At 39.0% G+C, this 23,727-nt stretch overlaps 3 protein-coding genes and 1 non-coding gene across 4 annotated transcripts; 2 read left to right on the forward strand and 2 right to left on the reverse strand.

Moving 5' to 3' along the window:
- Positions 1–458: 458 nt before the first annotated feature.
- LOC103989591 (cyclin-T1-3) lies at positions 459–9,276 on the forward strand. The gene is made up of 7 exons (XM_009408475.3): positions 459–570; positions 1,952–2,216; positions 3,797–3,878; positions 5,931–6,065; positions 6,720–6,895; positions 6,984–7,135; positions 7,964–9,276. Exons 2-7 carry the CDS (start codon positions 2,017–2,019, stop codon positions 8,968–8,970), a joined length of 1,752 nt encoding a protein of 583 aa, XP_009406750.2. The 5' UTR covers positions 459–570; positions 1,952–2,016; the 3' UTR covers positions 8,971–9,276.
- Positions 9,277–9,579: 303 nt separating this feature from the next.
- On the forward strand, positions 9,580–9,652 carry TRNAR-CCU (transfer RNA arginine (anticodon CCU)). The gene has a single exon. It is a non-coding gene; the product is annotated as a tRNA-Arg (tRNA).
- Positions 9,653–10,964: 1,312 nt separating this feature from the next.
- Positions 10,965–11,378, reverse strand: LOC108953111 (uncharacterized). Its single transcript, XM_018827460.2, has one exon. The coding sequence runs from the start codon at positions 11,376–11,378 to the stop codon at positions 10,965–10,967; it is 414 nt and encodes a 137-aa protein (XP_018683005.2).
- A 1,718-nt stretch (positions 11,379–13,096) lies between these two features.
- LOC103989592 (succinate dehydrogenase [ubiquinone] flavoprotein subunit, mitochondrial) lies at positions 13,097–22,812 on the reverse strand. Its single transcript, XM_009408476.3, has 16 exons — positions 22,578–22,812; positions 21,290–21,454; positions 19,709–19,796; positions 18,586–18,732; positions 18,353–18,493; positions 17,751–17,836; positions 17,574–17,666; positions 17,437–17,500; positions 17,101–17,244; positions 16,820–17,007; positions 16,553–16,727; positions 16,295–16,465; positions 16,048–16,117; positions 15,845–15,965; positions 15,714–15,751; positions 13,097–13,401 (listed from the first exon to the last, which is right to left on the reverse strand). Exons 1-16 carry the CDS (start codon positions 22,689–22,691, stop codon positions 13,299–13,301), a joined length of 1,908 nt encoding a protein of 635 aa, XP_009406751.2. The 5' UTR covers positions 22,692–22,812; the 3' UTR covers positions 13,097–13,298.
- Positions 22,813–23,727: the final 915 nt, after the last annotated feature.

The raw sequence follows: 23,727 nt of genomic DNA on the forward strand, positions 1-23,727 counted from the left end.
TAAAATTATAGAAATGATGATATTAAAGATAATTAATTACATGTATAATATGTAATTAACTTTTTTTTAATGTATATGTATTTATGTTAAGATTATGTGCACTAAACACACATCGTCAAAGCCACTCTGATATTACTGCTAACTTTATCAATGACCAAATTTTGACCCATAATTTTACGTGTAAATCCTAATTTTGGATCCGTTAACCTTGTGGATAATTTGATTTGCAGTGTGCACCACCATTCAGATCCATGAAGCTTATCGGATTCGAGACCCGTTACCAAATTGAATCGACCCGAAAAAGAATGCGGTAAATCTCTCCAATGCCTCTTAAGCTTTCGTAAGATGATATATAGAATATTATATTTTACCGGGTCATCCGTGAGGATACCGAATCCGAATCCGATTCCTATTCCGATTCCGATTTCCGTAAACCCTATACGCCCCGTTTTATAGCCCAACCCTAATCTACTGAGCGCGGATAGAAAGCGTGGGAGAAGAGGGAACCTCCGCTCGCTCGACGGAGACGATCGGCATCGGAGGCGCGCGATTCGAGTTCCTGCGCCACGGGTAAGATCGATTTCTCCTCCCTTCCCTGCCCGTTCCTTTGTTCCCTCTTCTATTTGGATTTCGATGCTGACGTCGTCGGCTTGTGATTGTTCGCGAGGGCACATGGTGGCTCTGTTCTTGCATCTGATTCTGATTTATTTTGCGTTTATTTGGTTTTTAGATTGCTAATAGTTTCGTTCTGAGGCATCTACGGCGTCTATTCCCGTGTATCGATTGCCTCTTGCATTGCGCTTATGGTTAGGGTTAGATCTTGAACGCTCTTGAATCGTTTGTTTTCAGCACCGAAAAGTAATTTAATGTCTCTTACGACGATTGTGTCGGTATGTGGGTGGCATTTTGTAGGCTCGGTGCCCATTCCCGAGCGTCGATTGCCTGTTGCATTGTTTGGGTTAGATCTTTAACGCTCTTTAATCGTGTGTTTTTAGCACAACATAGTAATTTAGTCTCTCTTACGATGAATATCTAGGTATCTGTGTGGCGTTTATAGGCTCGGTGCCTATTCCTGTGCGTCGAATGCCTGTTGCATTGAGATTATGGTTAGGGTTAGATCTTGAACGCTATTGAATCGTATGTTGTTAGCACCACATAGTAATTGAGTGTCTCTTAGTGGGATTTTTAGGCCGTCTCTCCTGAAATTGATCGGAATATTATCTTTAAGTTTTAGGTACAGATTGGATTTCCTGGTCTTCAGAATCGTGGTTGTGTTATGATTGATTTAGAAATTAACCGAGGACATTTAGTAGACACAGTATTGGTTGCTTTTGTTTAAGGAATATATTATTGCATGAAAAAAGTATTGTTCTATAGCAAATCAATTGACTCAATGAAGCGACTATCCATCCGGTCTCCTATGGTTTAACAACATAACGTGGATGAATTAATGAACTGCATTGAAAATTGAATAGCATTCCGTTCTTCATTTTTCTAATTGATCAATGCACAAAGATATATTACTTCTTTTGAATCTTGATATTTCAGCATTTTTCCTTCATCATCTTCTTCTGCATGTGGCTCTCATACATACAGTATGCTGCACCATTTTCCCAGGCCATTGCCATAGGAGTTAGTTATACTCTTTAAGGTGGTCACTAGATATTCTGATGGTTTTCGAGATGTCTAACGGGTTTGGGGAGGGATAATACTGTCAGGATCAGTAAAATTGTTCATATTGGGTTAACAGTGTCGTAAACAATCATGCACTTGCAATGGAAAATTCACATGACATGGAAACTCATGCACTTATTGCTCCTTAACCTTCTGCACAGATGGAAATATTGTGGCATCTTTAAATTCATTGATAAGTGCTTAATCATATTAGCTCCCTGCTAAAAGAAAACAAAATCCCTATTAAGATGTCTATGTGTCTGACTGTTTTGTCCAGGATTTTGCTGTTACTAAATCAGGAAGCAGATCAACTTAGAGTAACATAGTTCGAACTATATTCATATGGCTGGAGATAGCCCAAGGACGTTCTCATATGACAGGGATGAGGAAGTTAAACTGCCTGGAGCTTCTTGGTATCTAAGTCGTAAGGATATTGAAGACAACTCTCCGTCTAGGAGAGATGGCACTGATCTCAAGAAAGAAACTTATCTTCGAAAGTCTTACTGCACATTTCTGCAAGATTTAGGCATGAGACTGAAAGTGTAAGTTCTCTTATTTATGTAATTACAATTCAAGTTATGCCTCCTCAATTAAATTGAATCTACTTGATATAATGGAATAAGATCTTTCTTCATTTACCAGTTATTCTGTTGCTCTGTTTTTGGTGGGTATGTTTCTTAAACTCTGATATAATGGTTCTACATGCTGATGGAAGCATTATGATTCTTGTTGTAAATGCTGCTCATTTTTCTAGATATTTCAGATGATATAATCTGAACTAAAAGCATGCAAATACCTTTTGAGGCTAATGTATATGCCAAGGGGAAGGTACATATTTTGAGACCTTGATTCGACACTGGTAACCAACTAACAGTATCATGTTATGACTTCATTGTAAAGTAAAATAAACATTGGTGAAAAGGGTATGAGCTTTTATATTCCAATATTTGATAACTCATAGAATGAAGTGGATTAAGAGTAGTTAATTGCTTCTCTAGTTCAATAAATAGAAGAAACCTCCCAGAGCTATCGATTAGAATACTGAGACACAAAATATAATAAATTTATCTCAGTAGATTACAGTCATCTAGCAGAATAGATAATCTCATCAGCTCACAAAAACCCATTATCTGTAAATAGCTTATCTAATCTATATTGGATCCATTTTGAGACTCATAGACATCAAATATACTTAAAAATAAAGGACTCTAAAGACTTCCTGAAATAGATAAGTGAAAATCAGTCTGAATTACTAAAATTAGTAAAATCTATCCTATTCTCTCATGAAGTTGGCTTGACGATGCTTCTCGAAATTTTCTTCCCATTTTGCATTGGAGTAGCTTTTGGATGGAATGAGGGACTCCTACTTTAATCAAAGTGCAGGCTCCTAATTTTCAAATTTGGATTGTTGTTTTTTTCCTCCAATTAACAGGCTCCTAAGTTTTGGTTAAAACCTGCTATCCTAGTTTCCTTAGGAATTGTATAGGCTCTCAATGGGGTTGTTTCAACCCTATTAAGGGTTGACCAAGGTCAATCTTTGCCTGAATGACCTAGGGAAGTCTAGGTGGCCTGAATATGTTGAATTCTGCTTGATAATATTGTAGTGGTATGATTTTCCATGACAACAAGCTTGAACAAACAAGTTATCTTACTAGTCTCACACGGTGATGGTTGTGCTCTAAATAAACCTAGATGAAAGCCTTGAGACAAATTGGTAACAAGAGATACAAGTGCATAGGTGTAATATATGGTGCGAGAGATCATTTGTGGTTGTATAGTGGGGTATATATGAGGTGCTGTGATAAAATTTAAATGATAGCAATTGTAAAAGTGACATGTTATAATTTAATATAGTTGTAAACAGGGAAAAGGGAGATAATAGAATTGTGAGATTAAACAAGGAATTTGGTAAATGAGATGCATAAACTACTCAAATCACAAGAGGATCCATGTAACTGATCATATGCATTTGAGAACAATGGCTTCTTGTTCATTGTACATGTTTCTTATTCTGGTCTTATGCTCTCTTTGTTATAAGTTTCTGTGGCTATTGTTGCAGTAGTTTTCTGTCTAGTGTTTGTAGCTAGAATTGAGATTTGACCTCAAAACTTTCTTGGTGCAGACCTCAAGTAACAATAGCCACTGCAATTGTATTCAGTCACCGGTTTTTTCTTCGCCAATCTCATGCAAAAAATGACCGGAGAGTAAGTATAACTCCCTGGCAGACAGAATTTTTTTTCGTTCGTGGTAGGACTGTAGAAACAATTTAATTGATTAATGAACATTTTATGCTTATTTGCAGTATGCGATCTCAAATTTGGATTGTGCAGCCCTTTAAATGCCTTTTTTAGATGCAAAACTATTATCACTTTTTTTTAAGGAATTCAATCAAATAAAATGTTCTTCCTAGAGAAGCTGTCCAATAGTGTGATGATGGTGAAAGTTTCCAGTGCACAGACATTAATGGTATATAATAGAGTAATTTTTTTTGCTTGCTACTTCATCATCCACTCTATTTGTGTCAGAAAGGAATGTAGGAAGTTAGTCAAATATTTTTTTCTAGAGCTATTGTATATTCTAATGGTGAATGTTGTCAGTGAATGGATTGTGTCCATGTTGAAGTCTCATAGAGATGTCTAGCTTGGCATTGACATTTTAATAATTAGTGATAATAGCATCATTGTAGTCAAAGGCACTGGTGCCAAGATGCCCGAGGCGTTAGTCACTTGCCTAGGCACCAAGCAAAGCGAGATACTCCCAAATATTAAAATTTTAAAAATATATATCATGCATGATAAATATAATTACTAAAATAAAAATCACGCATCAAAATTTTATTCATTTAAATTACCAAATTACATTGTTAGTTAGGTGGTTGTGGGTTGCTATCGGTTGGGAGTGGAAGAGAAAGGAGGGACGTTTGAGACAAGGTTGTTGTTGGTTGGGACATTGGGTGGCTGTGCGTTGTTGTTGGTTTGGAGGGGAAAAGAGGGAGGGGAAGACACTGGCGGACGTCTTTATGAGGGGCTATGACGAAAGGGGAAAAGGGAGGGGAAGACGACAGCTTGGGGGGTTGCGATGAGGAAGGGAGGAGGGGGGGGGGGAGACGCTGCTGACTGTGGCAGAGGAGGGAAAGGGGTGTTGTTGGGGTCTAGGAAGTGTAGAACAACAAAGGAGGAAGAGGAGGAGAGAGATATAAAGGAAGAGCTCATTGGAGGAGGGCGTCACCACGGCCATTGTTCCTTGATGGAGAGGAAGATGCCACAGTCGTCGTTCGTCAAGGAAAATGCTGCAACCATTTGCTGGAGAAGAAGGCCGCAACCATTTGTTGGAGAGGAAGGCACTGTTGCAATTATGGCTCATGGGTGTGTTGGTTGGGGGCCAGGGTGTGGAGGACTGTTTGATCTGGTTCAATCGAACCGGTTCAAAGATAATTGAGCTCAACACAGATCTACTTCAAATGAGGCATGTTAATTGAGCTCAACCCAAACCTGATTTGAATGAGGTGGGTGCTTGGCCCGACCAACACCTAGGCCACACCCAGCCGAAGGTGCTTGTCTGGACTAGTTTCCATGTGCTTGGGCCTCACCTCACCTCACTTGAGCCCCTAGTGATGTGCATGGGCCGTGCCTAGCCGAAGGTGCTTCTGCACTTGTGTGGACCAGTTTTTGGGTGCTCGGGCCTCGCCTTGCCTCATGGTGCCTAGGCGAGCACCCGGTGACTTCATTGAATAGCATTTTTGTTCCATATTTTTAATGCAATCTCCCATGGTAAGGTGCGATGCTTTGTAGTTGGCAAATTACTTATAAATGATATGTGGTATTTACATGGATCAGATATGAGCAAATTGGATACTGTTCCTTAAAGATTACTTAAATCAGAAGATGCAGATATTGTTTCTTTCATATTTTTAGAAGAGGGAGGGAGGGAAAGGAGAAAAAGGGGTGGGGGGTGGGGGGGGGGGAGAGAGAGAGCGACAATGTATCAATGCAAGCCAGTGTGGTAATTGCTGTGGTAGTTGCCATATGGCATGAGGGCTTGCAGTAAAAAGGTGATTCATTGGTATAAAGATGTAATTTTGTTCTTTTGTTTCTCCAGTTGGTAGTTTTGAGATGCTTTTTTTTTTTTTTTGCATTCTGTTGGATAGACACTTGTCTTTTGTCCCTGGAATGGTTCTTAATTTGTGTGATCTTTTTATTTTTTTGGGTCATCGTCTTTCGTGATGCTTAATCTTTCATGCTCATGGTCTTCTGCAGACTATTGCTACTGTTTGCATGTTTTTGGCGGGAAAAGTAGAAGAAACTCCTCGGCCATTGAAGGATGTCATTCTTGTTTCTTATGAGATTATACATAAAAAGGATCCTACTGCAGTCCAACGAATTAAACAGAGGGTAAGACATGTGACTAATAGTAGTTAAATATCATTCCATCTCAGTCTTCTGACTTTGTTTGTTTATTTATGGTGGTTTTAGATATGTTGTCTATACCTTTTCCTTGGAAATGCCTCTATACCTTCCTTTAAAAATGATATTATGCAATTATTTGAATCTTGGTGCTAGTAATTGCCTCAACCTCGGTGGGACTGGTATGATACCAGCATACTGATGGTATACACTATCTGGTACTGGTTGTGGAAAGAAACACTCCTCCACCATGTTTGAAAATTAGTATATTACTGCATGAGCATCAGATGGTGTCTATATATAGAGTCAAGCATCAAAAGGGTCATGCAATATGGTAATCTGTTAGTGAGATGTTCAAAAATAGTATACTAGTGAAGTTTCTGTCCTTGTCATAATTTTTGGTAATTGCTCATTCATGTACCATATGTCTTGTGCAAAATTTCAAGGATTTTTTACAAAGCCGGTTGAATTTGTATGTTCTCATTGTTTTCTGCCATGATTGTACTCTTGGTGCCACCTAAATGGGCAGAAATTTCGTAGTCAACACTTGATATGTATATGCCAATCATCTTCTTTTTAGTTTTATGAGGATATTCGTGATGGTTTGCAACTGCCAACTATATTCAATGTCATTGCTTTCAGGAAGTATATGAACAGCAGAAAGAATTGATTTTACTCGGGGAACGATTGGTACTTGCAACTCTTGGTTTTGACCTCAATGTGCAGCATCCATACAAACCTCTTGTTGAAGCAATAAAGAAGTTTAAAATTGCTCAAAATGCCCTTGCACAAGTTGCTTGGAATTTTGTCAATGATGGGTATGTCAAAAAAATCCTGCCATTTTTTGGCTTTCCAGTTTTAATTTCGATTATGTGTCTTCATTACACACTGGAAGGGGGTATGCAGGCTCCGTACTTCGCTATGTCTGCAATTTAAGTCCCACCATATAGCAGCTGGTGCTATTTTCCTGGCAGCCAAGTTTCTAAAAGTAAAGCTTCCTTCAGATGGTGAAAAGGTCTGGTGGCAGGAATTTGATGTTACCCCTCGACAGTTGGAAGGTATGTTCTAAACTTTCTCTGTTTAGCCTAGCTCATCTCCATTGCATATTTCCATTCTTTCTCTGAATTCTGGGATGAGATCTGGGTTTAGCATTGCCTTCATCAAGATGTTTGAAGGCATTACTAGGCTAATTAATTCATGTCCAAGAACACATTTTACTGTTTGCTATTAGAGTATTCGAGATTTTTTTATTTGTTGAGTATTAGAGCAGCTTGGAATCAGTTTGCTTTAATGCAGTTTACCATGTGACGTGTGTAGGCAATACATTAATCTGAAGTGTGGTTAATTTGGTCTGCTCATGTCTGCTAAAATATGTTATTTTTAAAGCATAATTCTTTGAAGATACCATGTAATCTTTAATTGGTACTAGAAATCTTCTTTTCATTTTTCTTCAGCTGAATTTAATGTTTTAGCTTTATTATTTTTAACCTACAAATGGGACAGTGTGTGGATGGAGTAGCAACACATTCAAACACCACCTGGATAAACACACAAAGTAAGCTGCTTAGTCGTAGATGAGTCAAGTTTTCGTAAGACGATTGTCTTCTGTCCTGACTGTCATCATGCTTTCTCTTTTCTTGAGCAGGTGGTACATCTTTTACTTTGTTGATCGTTGAATGGTTGAACTTTTGGTCATTTCGTCTTTGTTTCCTATATTGTTTTATTTTAGATTGTAAAAATGTTCAAGTGAACTCGCAATTTCCAGATGTCTTTTTCATTCCTCATGTGCATTGTCTACCAAGATGAATTAATATTATACCTGAATTTCTTCTATTTATTTATTTTCTCTGTTATTTTATTAACTACAAAATTTCTCTTCTTTTCAGAGATTAGCAATCAAATGTTGGAACTTTATGAGCAAAACCGTCCAGCACTGTCTTCCCAAGGAAATGAAACCGAAGGTAGTTCAGCCAGTGGGGTCAGCCACCGTGCTCCTGCAAAAACTCCTGTTGACGTTGAGGAGCCTACCACACAAAGTGGATATTCTTATGTGTCAAAAAATGCTACCATGCAGAGTAGTTCAACTCATTCTCTGTCTGAACAACCTCACTCAGATAAGCATAGTGGAAGCAGTAGTGTTGTGCATACTGATGCTAACGACCACACTAGGCACGGACCAAGAGCTGTAGTTTCTGATAACAAAGTTGGAGTTGGAGTCAAGGATCACTGGCATCATGAGCCACTGAGCAATCCAGATACTATGGGCAGTACATTCCATCATAGGCCTGAACAACCAGGGGAAGAGCTTGTATCTGATGGTACAGAGGGGATGGTTGAAACAAGAGAGAAGAATTCCATCTACAATGAAGGTTCTAAAGTTGACTCTCCCATGGTTGATGCCATGAAGAAGATTGACAAGGACAAAGTGAAGGCTGCATTGGAGAAAAGAAGAAAATCTCGAGCTGATAATGCCAAAAAAGTGGATCTGATGGATGATGATGACCTCATCGAGAGGGAGTTGGAACACGGTGTTGAATTAGCAGTTGAGGACGAGAGAAACAAACAGACGGGTCGAAGCTGGTCCAAACCTACTTACCGACAGGAGTCTCATAGTTCTGACCATGTCATGGAGATTGGCTACCACGGGTCTCAGAAGGCGACAGAGAATGCTGAAGAAGGGGAGCTATCAGTGGATAGTCAGGGTATCCATTCACCTGAGTCTAGCAACAAGAAAAGAAAAGCAGTTAGCTCCCCAGGGAAGCATTTCAGTGCGAAGAATGGGTATGACCTCCCACATTATCATGTGCCTTCAAAGCGCCAGGAGACTCGCGAAGACATGCGTAGATTGGAACGTGGCGAGAGGGATCATAAAAGGCTCAGGCAGGAAAATTAGGTGTTATATGCAGTAAGTTCTGGTGGGACAGATTTAAATATAGCAGCAGCTGGGTGCGATCTCTTGGGAGGAGCCTTTGCAAAGTACAAAAATTCTTGAAAGGTAAATTTTATACGTGAAACCAGTTGTACTTGCAAATTTAGAACTTTGCAAAGCCAGAGGGAGAGAGAGAGAGAGAGAGAGAGAGAGAGGTGTAAAGATATGTGGCTCAATGGCTTTTTTTTTTTTCGAAGGAAGAATTGTGGCTCAATGGAGTGTTGATCCAATTTAATTTGCCAAGTGTTTTATCTAATTTTCTTTACGGAACCGTAATTGCAAAGTCTATATCTGTTCGATCAGCATGATTTAATTTCCAATATAGATTTTAATTGTTTTGGTAACAACAGGGTTGGCATCGGAAAATTGGTCATCCATCAAGCTCATATTTTCATGCGGACTTCCGCGAGGAGATAACTCGATGATAACACGTGATACGCGCATGCATGTATGCATGCACGGGTACAGGAGTTCGAATTATATTGTAAACGTCGACTGCTCATTAGCGTGTGCAATCATCAGATATAAAGAATAGTAAATAAAATCGAGCAGTAGATGCCAACAGAATGTGCAGCGCCTGTAGCTCAGTGGATAGAGCGTCTGTTTCCTAAGCAGAAAGTCGTAGGTTCGACCCCTACCTGGCGCGTCTCTTATCATTTTTATTAACATTCATCCTCCATATCCTTTTTTTTTTTTTCAATTAAGTTTTCATCTGACAAACCAAACTTCCTGTGATTTTTCATTACAACTTAACTACATTAATCAGAACAAAAAAAAAAAAACAATTTTAATCTACAAACAAAACAAAAAGTAGTACTAGAGAGAGAGAGAGAGAGAGAGAGAGAGAGAGAGAGAGAGAGCCTCTTATCTTCCTTCACATTTCTCAAACTTTCCATTTCAATTTATTAAACAAATAAATCTATCAAAAGAATAAAGTAGATAGAGAAAAAAAGTCAAGGATTTGTTATGCAATTAATGACTTCCTAAATTATCAACAAACCCAAATATCTACCACAAGAAGTCTTATGTTTTCTAGAGAGTTGGTAAACAATTCCTTACAAGATTTTGTATTTACACTCACTTCTTTATATTTATATATATGTGTATATATATATTACTTATTTATTTTTTCTTTAATGGATTGCATCTGAGTTGCATTATTATTCTTTTTTTATTCTAAAAAATGATTTATTTTAGTGTATGCAGAGATATGGTGCATCAACGATGCATTCATTGTGACTCCCAGCTATTCATAACCTAATCGATATCAGTTACTTCAGCCGATAGAAGATTTTGGGATCGAATCTCTCATCTTCAAAGAATCAAAAGGGCAGATGACATGTCGTTTTGCAAACTCATACATCTTTCACACACTCGTTCTTAACATCGATCGGATGATGCTAAACCAAGAGCTACTCCCGCACATCGATCCCATCAGCTTTAGCATCTGATGATGCAGGGGCAGCTCCTGATGAACACAGCTGCGGAAGGACGTGCTTGTGGGGGGTGGCAGGAAGAAGAAGCATGTGTGTTGCTCGCATCAACGATCCAACTCTCAACTCTCTTCTGAATCATGCTCCATCGGCATGACTGCGCTCGGATGAGTTCCTCGGGTCAACCATTTCGGTCAACTTAACGAGCACCAAGAACTAAGATCGTTGGTGTTTCTTGGAACATCCGAAGACCTCCGACGGCAGTGACGACATGGAGCGGAGTTGCTGTTGACTTTTGGGTTTTCTTGCACCCCAACCCAAACAGCGTCGTATCCAACTGTTTCGGTTCTCAGAAAGATGGAAGTCGACTACCCAAAATCCATCGTCTACGATGTGGCAAGGAAATAGAACAGCAGAGACGAAGCGAGGAGGAGTTCCATGGCATGGATTTGTCCGGACGAAACAGAGGTTATGGAAACAGAAAGCAAAATTGGAGGACGAAGATGGTGATGAAAGTATTTGGATTCAAGCACTCTTACGAGGCTGTCGACTCTTCCTCCTCCTTCTTCTCTTGGGCTTCTCCTGGTGTCGTTGCTGGCTCGGTCCTGCAGTGACTTCTTCCTTCTTCTCCGCAGCAGAGGATGCCGCCGCCGCCGCCGCTGCTTCCTTCTGCTCCTCTTCCTCTCCTGCAACCCTTTCCACCCTCTTCTGCTTCTTCTCCCTCTTCTTGGGTTCTTCCACTTGATCATCATAATCACCATCATCATCATCATCATCATCATCTTCTTCTTCTTCTGCCTCCTCCTCTTCTTCTTTCTCATCCTCTACTGCTAGTTTGCGGGGCCGGCCTCTCTTTCTTGGAGTACCTTGAGGCGTCGTCGATCCCTCGCCGCCGGTGATCTCCAGGGTGGATCTCTTCTTGGCTTTCTTCTTTCCCATATCCGATATCCTGTCTTTCCTGATCCTCCTCAAATCACAAAACAAGTGTTAACACCCAACCCAAACCCACACAGATCATCACCAACTCACTTGCCAAATCTGCTACTTGTCATTCAGAGTAAACCAGGAAAAGCTTATACATACATATATGAAATCTCTTCCTCATCGTCTCCCTGTTTCCCTATACTTTCTAAGGTGGTGGGAGGAGATTGATGGAAATAAGTGAACAGTCAAGAAAACTCTCAGAAACTTTGTAGCGACCACCTAATCCATGTCGCTGTCAGTTGTGTGTGTGGGTGTGTGTGGGGCGGGAGGAGGGGGGGGGGGGGGAGGAGAAAACAAAGCAAAAGGGGTACGGACGGGGGGCGGTGGGGACTCCATATAGTATGAGAAGCACGTTGTTGCAGGATGCAGAGCAACATGGTATGGTGGCGCTGCAGGTTGCCGGTTCTACGCCTCGTGCTCGCCAACACAGGTTTGGAGCAGGTCAAGATTTAGACGCAGTCCTCACCTTCTCCAAACCAAGCTGCTTTTTTCCTTTTCCTTATTTTATTTTTAGATCCCATGTGGTGATCGGAAGATCCATCAGGAAATGTTCATATCTATTTGTCAATGTAAATTGTGACATGATGATCATCACCGTTGACCAAATCACTTTTTTCATCATTTTAAATTATTAATTGCACATCAAGTCACATGCCACGAATCTTTATATATATATATATTTATTTATTTATAGAGAGAGAGAGAGAGAGAATAAGAAGTGTGGAATTTTTGAATCCATTCGCTTCCCATATTAAAATTATGATAGATTCTATACGCTGGACAATCAGAATCTATGATTACAAAAGAAGAAGAAAAGAAAGAAAAATCTGAATTAGAAGCGTATGATCGGTTTTAGCAGCAAAGGAAGAAGAGGAGGGGGGAGGGGAAGGGTGGAAGGTGCGGGCGGGGCGCCACCTGATCGAACAGAAGGCGCGGGGCCGGCGAGGCGATCTGACGGATCTTTCCACCGTTTAACGTGCTGCCCCCACCGGTAGATCTTGTCGTGCTGTCTCCGTCTACCTGTCCGTGCGCGCATCTTTCCGCTTGTCCTGTCCAACAGGAGTTCTCTCTCTCTCTGTCTCTCGAACGATCTCCTTGGACCATCGCCCTTCGCTCTCTCTCTGTCTCTCGAACGATCTCCTTGGACCATCGCCCTTCGCTAACTGGACCCCAGCCGTGAGCTGTGTGGAAGATTGGACCCATGTCAGGCCAAAGCACTCTGGTGTTGCCGTGTACAGGGCTGAGATGGAAAGCCTGTTGGTCCCCGGATACGGTCCTCTTAAAAGAGTACTACTACTGATGCATGAGCGATTCTTTCTGCTGCCGTGCGTGCGTGCGTGCTTTTGGATAAACCATCTCGGGTTGGGCATGCCGGAGAGCAAATCCACCGAAACCAAACGAAGGTGTGATTTATAAGAGCATGAGAGAGACGGATAGATAGATAGATAGAAAGAGCTGAAGTCTAAACTTCCTCAGATAAAAGAATTCCTTTCCAATCCAACCATGCTAAAGAATTATCTATGCTCACCTCAATTTGACTCGAGAACTCGAAAGATCCTTCACAACAGAAGCAGATCGAATTCTATTGTACTTTTACTAGCATGGATGAATCCATCGATCATATCAGCAACATCTGACAGGACCAAATGACGAAAACCTATTGCGACGGTAAATAATAACATAAAAATTGTTTCTTATTGAGATAGAGAAAGGGAGTGTGTTCATGATTTGTGATGCATTGTTGCTCTGCAACAGATCAACAAGGAAGGCGGAAATCATGCGATACAAGTTGAATGTTCTCAAATTTATTACACCTCGAAACTCTTGCAACTAAGTAAATGTCAAAAATTAATCACGGAAAGAAAATTCCAAGAATTAATATACACGTGCTTTCGGAGGGAATGATTCAATTTCATCATCCAAGGTGTTCATATGGACTGGCCTATAAGCTAGCCTGACCTTCTCTTTCTCCCAGTACCTATCAAAGGAAAGAAGGAAAAGAAGAAAGTCGCATTAGAAATATGAATTACTTAAATACAGATAGAAATGCATACTATCAGTGTCTTCGATCAGCAGGGTTGCATATCGACCGGGCACACTTAGTTTTAAAAAAAGCACCATCAAATATACTATTACAAAAATTTGTATCTGATTCCAAAAACAAAAAATTATGTGCGACTCTCTTTCTTCATTTCCTTGTCCAATTTCCCTAACTTGCAGGAATATCAACTTTGTTCCGTTGGAAGCAAAGGTTTTATCCTGACATGAGGCCAGCTAGCTTTGCATAGAAACTGTCAAAAAGAACACCACCTATCATCCAGTGTTGACCACCAAATCTGACGTAGCAGCACCTTTACACATATGCATATTGCCGTGGTCCAAGCCATTATTCAAGATAACCTCCATACGGTGAGAACTACGTCACCAAACTGCCTTTATCAGAAGATTAATCAAAGTTGCTGGCATTTTTGCAATAACCAACAAGGGCATGTTCTGCGTGCTTCTAATTTATCATACTTGAACTGAAAGACCATAGCTCTCAGAACGTATCACATTCTCTTAGACATGTGTTGGATTTTAAAAAGCAATTCATGTGCCTGCATATGCAAATGCGTGCAGTTCGAGCATGAGCTTTTGCACCCAGACATATGAATGCTATCCATAAATCACACCACATCACCTATATATGATGCCAGTATGCGATGTTCATGATCCACACCTAAACAATATTGGCTTGTCAGCCGGACATGCAGCCATCAAAGTAGATTAAGCCTATTGGTCGAGCCAACCTAAGGTATCGGATGGGAGCTCATTAATGGATCATATCCATAACCATGTTTGAGCAATGCCTATGAAGTAAATCATAACACATCACACCTTTATTACAGAAGTTAATCAAACATCAAGAGTTGAAATTAGCAGATAGAAAGTACTCCGTGTGTGTTCACCAAATAGTACAAGCCACTGGATCAGATTGGAGCTTTACAGGATGTTGATTTTCAATTTAATCAATCCCACTTCCATATCTCATCTGATTGATGTCGGGATCAAAGTTGATCTGCCAGTTCAAAGTCAACCAATCAAACACTTTTCCTTGGCTAGAATGTCATTTACAACTGATATCCACGTAATCCATTTACAATTGATCAGCCAAGGAGAGTCCGAATATACCCTAATTTCTTGGCTGGAATGTCATAACTCATTATACCATCCATTTCTCACCAATCGAAAACCTTTTGTCGCTTATCAACAGCGATTAAAAAAGAAGAGGAAAGATGAAATAATAGGCTAGTGACTATCACTATCAAACAAGATCACATCCTAAAGCCACAATTTATCATCTGGAGTAGGTTATGAGGTTAACAACCTATGGCTTTCTCCTTTTCTAATATCTCTTGTATAATGTTTAATATTTATTTCAGAAGACCAACATCAAATTATTATTCATTTATTCTCTATTGTATAAAATTTTTCAAAGCAATCTTTAAGCTATATTCTTGTTCTTCTTTCAATTACATAATTTCTTATTTTTAAATTATTTTGCAGATTCCAAACCACATATCCAATCTGACCAATCCTGATCCTGATCCCCAAAACCAACACTGATTCAAATCCTGTGAATCATGATATCTAATGATTAAACAGATAAAGTACTAAAGCACGACTTCATGTCTTCAACTAACATTTATTTATACAGATATAATAATAAAACATGAAGTGACATGAGTTACAATGGAAATCTTTAGCTTTTAAGCAATCAATTATCTAATTCATCATGCAAATGCCCTCTAAGTGGATTATGTCAGAAATTCAATAGACATGAACCACTAAGTAGCCCAAAATCCCAAGCAGCAACAATGTATAACCTCACAAGCATTGCTATTCACATGAGCAATTTTGCTTTTGCGCCTTAAATAGATACAGATGACATCTAACAGTCTATGGAGAACCAAACAATGAGGTCAACTGCTGAATTTTCCCAATATGTTAAAAATTCTAGGGTTAGGAGCACATTTCAACATCCATGCATATCAACTACACAATTTATAAATGCACGTTGAATGTCTCTGATGCCATAATGATAGAAGACATTTGATGACTATAAAAAGTTCATTTCCACATAAAGAAGAGTGATGTTGGAAACTTGTGAGTTTTCAGTTTCCACTAGACTAAGTATTTGCAGCACATATGACAAGGTAACCATGGAGTAATTTTAGAACTTTGCATTCTTTCTAAATATCCAAAGTCAAGATGCTAGTTTTACATAGAAAAACAGATATATATACTGACCCCAATGTGTGTTTCAGCCACTTCTCATCATCTCTTTTCTGCAAAAAAAAGAACATGTGGTGTAACGTCAAAGAAAAAACAACATTAAGCAGAGAAAATTGATCAGGCATCTCTCGAAAAGTAAATCCAACCGTAAAATCTTCACGAGCATGAGCCCCTCGACTTTCCTTTCTTGCCTCAGCTGAGTGCATAGTTATGCATGCATTTATCAAAAGATTTTCAAGCTCTATAGTCTCTATTAAATCAGAATTCCTACAAGCAAATGAAAATGTCAGAAGCCTTGAAAATAATTGTGAAATTATAAATGATGGATTCTGTGTGTAAAATAAACAACCATATCAAACTTCGATCACGGATTTTGACTTCATGAAAACTCTCCCAAGCCTTGTCAATCAACTGACAACCTAAAATTAAAGCCAGGGAATAACGTAATTAGCACTTAAACCACCAGAATAATATTCATCTGGCCAATGTGATTAGGTCATCTTTAAAAACTATACAAAATTCACAGTTACTAGGTGATATTAACCAAGAAACACAAAATATGAGAAAAGTTTTCCTCTTAAGGGAAGAGGATTTACCTTCTTCCAGAGTTTCTTGAGTTCGAAACACAGCAGCATTAGTTTGCATCACTCGTTGCATATTTAGACGAATTTTTGATGTTGGTAGTGAACCATTTGAGTTTCTCAATTTGTCCAGCCAAGCAATAGTCCTTTCTCCAGCATCTTCCTCAAGAGGCTTCTGTTTCTGCCCTGCAAATTCCATAAGGATATTTTCTTATGGTATTCAGTTCACACAATCAGTTGTATCTCACTTAAAAATGAATTACGAAGACATGCCTGGCTTGCAGATCTCTGCAACCCTGTTGGCGCAGGCTCTACCAAAAACAACTATATCAAGAAGGGAATTAGCACCAAGCCGATTAGCTCCATGAACTGATGCACAGGCTGCCTCTCCAGCAGCCATCAAACCAGGAACTACTGCATCTGGATCATCACCGTTTATACATACTACCTGAAAACAAAACAAATGGTAGAACATAATTAAAAACATGCAGTGAGAAAAGCTAAAAGTAGTTTCAGGATTGGTTCCATAAGCAAAAGTACCTCCCCATGGTAGTTTGTGGGTATACCACCCATATTATAGTGAACTGTAGGCAAAACAGGGATTGGTTCCTTAGTGACATCAACACCAGCAAAGATAGCAGCAGTTTCAGATATCCCAGGAAGTCTTTCCTTGAGAACATCCGGAGGTAAATGATTCAGATGCAGATAAATGTGATCCTTCAGTGGTCCTGAGGAATATTAGAAAAAACCATATGACCTGACTCTATAGTTATAGGATTAACATCAAACAAAGATATTGGAAACTATCATTCAGTTCATACCTACACCACGACCTTCCCTTATTTCCATTGTCATAGATCTTGAAACCACATCACGTGATGCAAGATCCTTGGCTGTAGGAGCATACCGCTCCATAAACCGTTCACCTTCACTGTTCCTAAGGATACCACCTTCACCTCGAGATCCTAAAATGGCATTTGAAATAGGGAAATGTAATGAGACTAAGTTAATATTCTAAAATTTGTACATGGAAAGCAAACTAAGAAGTGCGCCTCACGAGATTTATTATATACATTAGATGATCACTATCAGCATGAAACCAACTATATTGTAGAAAGCAGAACTTGGAAGCAATATAACTACTACGGAGTACAAACCTTCAGTGATGAGACACCCAGCACCATATATGCCTGTAGGATGGAATTGTACAAACTCAAGATCCTGCAGGAAGACTAACCAGTCAAGCATGCCTGAAAACTTCATCTTCTTTTACCATGGAAACAAATGGACTAACCTGTAGTGGTAATCCAGCTCGTGCAACCATAGCATTTCCATCTCCAGTACATGTATGAGCAGAAGTCGCAGAAAAGTATGTTCTGCCATAGCCCTGTAACAAACAAAATGCAACTTAAAAATTAAAAAAAAAGTTGCTGTTAAATGGAAATATACATCACATGGTGAATATTAGTACCCCAGTGGCCAAGATCGTCTTGGCAGCACGAAAACGATGGAGGGTCCCATCTTCCATATTCAGTGCAATCACTCCCTGGCAAGCACCTGAAACATAGTTGACAAACAATTGCAAGGCAAACAAGTAGATAAGAAGACACAAGTTATATACTAAATGTGATCACGTGGAAGTATCAAAATAAGTTGAATTTCTGCATGTATTCATCTAACAATATTTAGATCATAAATGATCATTTCAATAAAATTTTACTTAACAACCTGTGTTTCCTCAATATTACAATTTACACTTTCCTTTGTTCAACATTGCATCCTGGCCCCTGTATTTGTTTATGTAACTACATATTGCCATATATGGTAGAAATCCACTAGTTAAAAATGAATATAAGAGATTATCATTAAAATATTGCATTTTGGGTATTTGGATACCCAATGAAAATCTAATGAAAAAATTATTGATTTTCTCATTTCCTCCAACCTCCAACCTAGCTTCCTCCAAAAACTCTGTTACCATCACTTATTTTCCTCATCTCTCCATCTTCCTTATCTTCGATCTGTGCCGCCTGCATATACACAAAATTATTGATAAATGACCTGTGCTCTTACCAGATTTATCCATGAGAATGTCCAAAGCAAAGTATTCGACAAAAAACTGGGTGTTATGCTTCATTGCTTGCCCATAAAGTGTATGCAGTAAAGCATGACCAGTTCGATCAGCAGCACATGCACAACGATATGCCTGGCCACCTAAAATGCCAAAAAAGTCGAGAAGTTAGAGCCAAAGAATATGTACCAATAACTGGCTGAATGGAAATGCACAAGCACCAAGGCATTTTCACCTTTTCCAAAATCCAAACTTTGACCTCCAAAAGCCCGTTGATAAATTTTTCCATCTTCAGTCCTTGAGAAAGGCAACCCATAATTTTCTAACTCAATGACTGCTTTTGGTGCTTCTCTGCACATATACTGGATGGCATCCTGATCACCTGATGGAACACAAAACCAATTGCATGTCAAGAATATACATGTGTGTGCAATATGACCAAGCAAACTTAATATTAATCAAAGAGAAAACAGTGTTTAAGTTAAATATTACATTTCAAAGACAAGTATTCCATAAAACATTTCTTTGAGGACACAATGCAAGTTGGAAAAGCAGTAGGACTGGATTAGTTCTAGACAAAGTATGATTTAAATGTATGTTGAGTTGTTTGAAGACTAGCCATAGTTATTTAATTTTCTAGTGTTCACATTGCAACTATCATCGATTATTCTTATTCACAAAAAAGTGAAGAATTGATGTATTTGGACCAAATTCTAGGTTGAAATTAGATAGGAGTTTTGCTCATAGTGGCAGTCCTCATTTTGTCGGTTGTTCTAGAATAAGAAACTTGAATCGATCTTAAACTTCTTAAGGTATACAGCTGACTGATATAAAGTGGTCAATTAGGAAGATATTTTCCTTCCTTTCAGAAACCAGTCAAGAATCCTAGGTGAAGTCAAATTGAATTCTGAAAGGAAGTTGTTCCTTTGGTGATTTATCATTATTTGAATAAATTTATGTGAGTTTACATTTATTTTAAATGCCAATCACTTATTTTATTTATTCTACCTCTCTTTTTTCCCCCTCCCCTTCTGTTTTGTTCTTCTAAAATTGTATCTCTTATCATCATCTATTTACTATAATTCTGCAGAAGCAATTTCTCTGCTGTCTGTTCACTGCACTAAAATTTCTTTGTTTCTTAGCCATCATAGGAGCTGTTTATCTGCCCTTTGAATACATATCTGTCCCAGTTCTGATTCATTTTGCTCCTAACAAGTTTCTAGGTCTACTATGGGCCCTCATTTTGCTTTAGAATGTAGGTTTTCCGTACCATAAAATAAATATCCTGCAACTGCTCCAAACGCATGCAAAAAAATTTTAAAAGTACCAAACACAAATTTCATTAGAAAGTTGATTACCTAGCCAGTCACTCCCTTTGACAGTATCATACATATGCCATCTCCAGTCATCTTCAGTCATATTTCCAAGAGCTGCATTTATACCACCCTGCTTTGGATGTATTGCCATGGTTAGCAACATACAAGCTCAACTAAAGCAGAAACAAAGAATCCATGCTATAAAAATCATCAACTATCTGAACAGGTCAATTATGTTTGTCTCAATAGGAACCTTTTATTCCAGTTGCACACAGTATGGCAAGTGATACTGGCAGTATTTATCTATAGGGAGAAAAACTTGGTAGTATCGTCTACAGAATGTGTATTTGCATCTTGTGTTCGGAATTTGCATCTTATAATCTGTCTCTCCAAATTGTTGTGGTCACTGGTCAGTATAGGAATGCATGCTGACAAGGATTTTGTCCCAGTGCAACAAATTCCAAGAATAATTACTGTCAACCCTAAAATGGTGGGATTTTTTAAGTAACTTGAGCCCTCACAACTTTTTATGAGATATCCTACATTTTCCTCTCTCTTTTTTCTCATTGACGTAAAAGGTTTTTGGCTTGTTAAGGCAGCACTTCAAAACTAGCAGTACTTCTTGATGTTTTTCTTTTGAATGAAGTTTGCCAAGATGGGACATTGCAGCTTCTTGTTGTGTAAATCAACATTTCAGAAGGAACTTTTTCTTCTCATTTACTTTTTAGCATGTAATGCTTTATTTCGTTGTGTCATATTACTTAAACTTTTTAGTTAGATGCTTGGATAAACTTATTGTTTGTCAAAGTCAAAATCCAACTGAGAATCTGAGATTTAAAAAATTGTGACCTAGCAGGGAAAACAAATTAGATAACATATAAACTGTTTACTTATTTCTTTAGTATGTCTATCCTGCAGGCAAACCTAATAATGCCAAATACAGATATCCTGCACTCTAACTATCATGGTAATTGTATACAAGTGGCATATAGAACAATTTTATCACAGACATTGAAAGAACTCAGTTATAGTTATCATAAACTTTGTTTTCAGTGACATGACATTTTGAATTGATAGTTAACTTAAGTAACCAAGTGTCAACTTGGCAAAGATTATCATGACACAAAAGGACCCCTACGCTGCAACAGGCCCCAGCTATAATAGTTCCCTGAAAACAGATGACCTTGCAGATCCTGTATATAGATCAACTGCCTCAGCGGTAATAGAATGGTCTTGCAGTCCTAAATAGCTGGGGAGTTTGGCTTCAACCATCTTTTGAACCAGACAGGTAGAATAGGGATGTTGGACAGGCAAATCATGGTGTCAATCTTTTTCTTGTACACAAACTCTGTCTTGATTTTGTTGTATGACTGTTCAATTGCCTATTTGTCATTTAATAGGTTGATATAAATGATTCTATAAGCATTTTCTTTTCATTAAGCAACAAAAAGAAAAATAAATAAATAAAGCAATAATTTTCAATTTTTCTTTCTTTTATCTTGTTATATAATTCATATCATTTTAATAAATAGGTCCTCATGATAAATTCACGATGTATAATCAATAACAATGTTTGTGAAGAAAAGTTTAATACGAAGATTCTCGGTTTTGACATTTGAGAACCTGTGCTGCAACTGTATGGGAGCGAGTAGGGAAGAGCTTGGTAATGCAAGCTGTGTTAAAGCCATGCTCCGAGAGACCAATGGCTGCTCTTAGACCTGCACCTCCAGCCCCTACGACGACAGCATCATATGTGTGATCGACAATGGTGTACGAATTCCGCCCATCCTAAATCACAAGCCAAAGAAAAAAATTGTCATTAGCTATGAAATCAATGTGGCCATCGCAATAGCAGAAATGAGATGCGTTTTAGAAAGAACAAATAGCTAAAAGACAAGGATGAACTCATGTTATAGAAAACATCACAAAGAAATAAACCTAAAAAGAAGAAAGCAGATGAAACATTAGTTGAAATGCAGCCATGAGGATTAACTCATGTTTAAGTAAACATCATAAAAAAACAAACCCAAAGAAAAGAAAGAAGAACCAAAAGCTGAAATGCATTTATATGATAGAAATTAGTCTAACGTACATAACACTTTAATCCACATCAGTCTAAGCCATATGATGAGAAAAAAAATCAGTCTAATCAAAACAAAACAGTATCAAACTACCAAATAGATGAAGAAGTACTAAATTAATTAGTAACATAATTATTATTTTGGGAGATTTCTGTTGGCAACCTCTTTTTGCTATTTACAACATCATTTTAAGAACTTTTAATATTCCTCAGATACCCTTTACAAATGGATATAAATGCCCCCAACTCATCATTTAATTCCAACAAACTCTTTCAACTCTTATCATAAAACATCTATTTTCTTTCCTTATTATTATTATTATCGTCAGAGCATTTTCATTGTCAGTGTCATAAAATGATGAAAAAAATATAATATGATAAATGAAAGGTAGTGGAAATTAAGGGTATGATTGGTAATTTAGGGGGGCTCTATTTAGTAAAAATATATTTTATTCATTTTAGTGGTTGTATGAAATAAGGTGTTGCCAATAGCAAAAAAAGGGAATGCCAACAATCTCCTTCTTTATTGCGGACGCAGCTTTAACAATCCAAAACCCTATTGATTACAGGAGCATTGCGGGTCAACATATCACTGGAAGATGGGAAGAAAACAGAAATCACTCGGGGACCAAAAAGAGAGCTAGATAGATGATTAAGGAGTACGACGATCGCGATCATACGTGATAAGGAAGGCCAACAGAAATGCCAACAAAGATAGGGAACTTTTGAACGAATTCGAAAAGAAGCAAAAGGCGAGTTGGATTTCAGCGCTCCGATCCATAAAAAAGAGATGTAACGAAAACCCTAACCATAACGGATCAAGACGCATACCGAGCCGGTGGAGAGGTTTCTGGAGGCCGACTGGGAGGAACGGATCGATGCGCCGCCGATCGACGCCTTGTTCGATGGAAAGCGGAGAGCCCGCGACACGCAGCTGCGCCACATCTCTCTCTCTCTCTCTCTCTCTCTCAGAACGAGGGGGACGAACGCAAATACGGCGATGGAGATCGATCGAGGCGGGCTGGTGCACGCCGGCAGTGGTACGCTACGGCTGCGGTGTAATAGGGGCGTGTGGTTAGTCGTCGCAGAGTAATTATAGTGTGGAAACTCCCACGTATGACCTTGTTTCACCTCTAAATAACGAGACTGCCACTTGCACGGCACGCCTCGTCTTGGCTCCGTCAACCGATCAAATTGGTTCCTAAAATTGAACTTGGATTCGAATCGATTCCTAAACATTTGATTTTTGTGTGATTATTGGTCTGAATTCTATTAAGATATCTGACATGATTTAACGAGCATGTCTGCTTATACTAATAATAAAAAAACTATTTGTTGGTGAACTGATGCACAAGGAGTCAGCACGGTTTGGTCAACGAGTCGATGTCCGGAGTTCTCGATCGATCGGAAGAAGTGTTGGAGCCGGCTGGATTGAGGGTCGGATTATCGACGTCGTCTTCTGAGAAGGTGTATCTCGGTTGGGATGACTGTGCCTCCGGGGGGTGCCCAAGCTCCTGCACAAAGGCTCTCGTCGGGGGTTTTTGACTTTGGCCCATTGTAGATTAAGTTAGTGGTTGTTGTTTTCTTTTTTTTTTCTCCGTCTCCCGGCCAGATGCCGGTCAGAGACTTTTATATTATTGCGCGGGGATCGATCGTACGTGAATTTGGCGTAGCGATCGATCCTCGCACGACGAGATGGTACCGTTGTTTGACCGTCACTCAGTATGCACGGAACGACACCATACAACGTCGTCCCGAACTTTTCGAGGCGGAACTTACCGAGGGGGTGCCTCCCTGTATGGGTCTCGAATGCGATGCTAATTTAACAAGGATGTGATGCGATGCGGACCGTGCCGTAACTGAAATTCAAAATATATTTTATCACTATCATTTAGAATGAACGAGGAAGGATGTCTATCTCAAGGAACACCGGATCATCCCATCGACTCCTACGCCTTAGCATTGACACTCCACTCTCCTG

The sequence above is a fragment of the Musa acuminata genome, chromosome BXJ3-6, assembly GCF_036884655.1.
Source record: "Musa acuminata AAA Group cultivar baxijiao chromosome BXJ3-6, Cavendish_Baxijiao_AAA, whole genome shotgun sequence".
In the NCBI taxonomy this organism is placed as follows: Eukaryota; Viridiplantae; Streptophyta; class Magnoliopsida; order Zingiberales; family Musaceae; genus Musa; species Musa acuminata.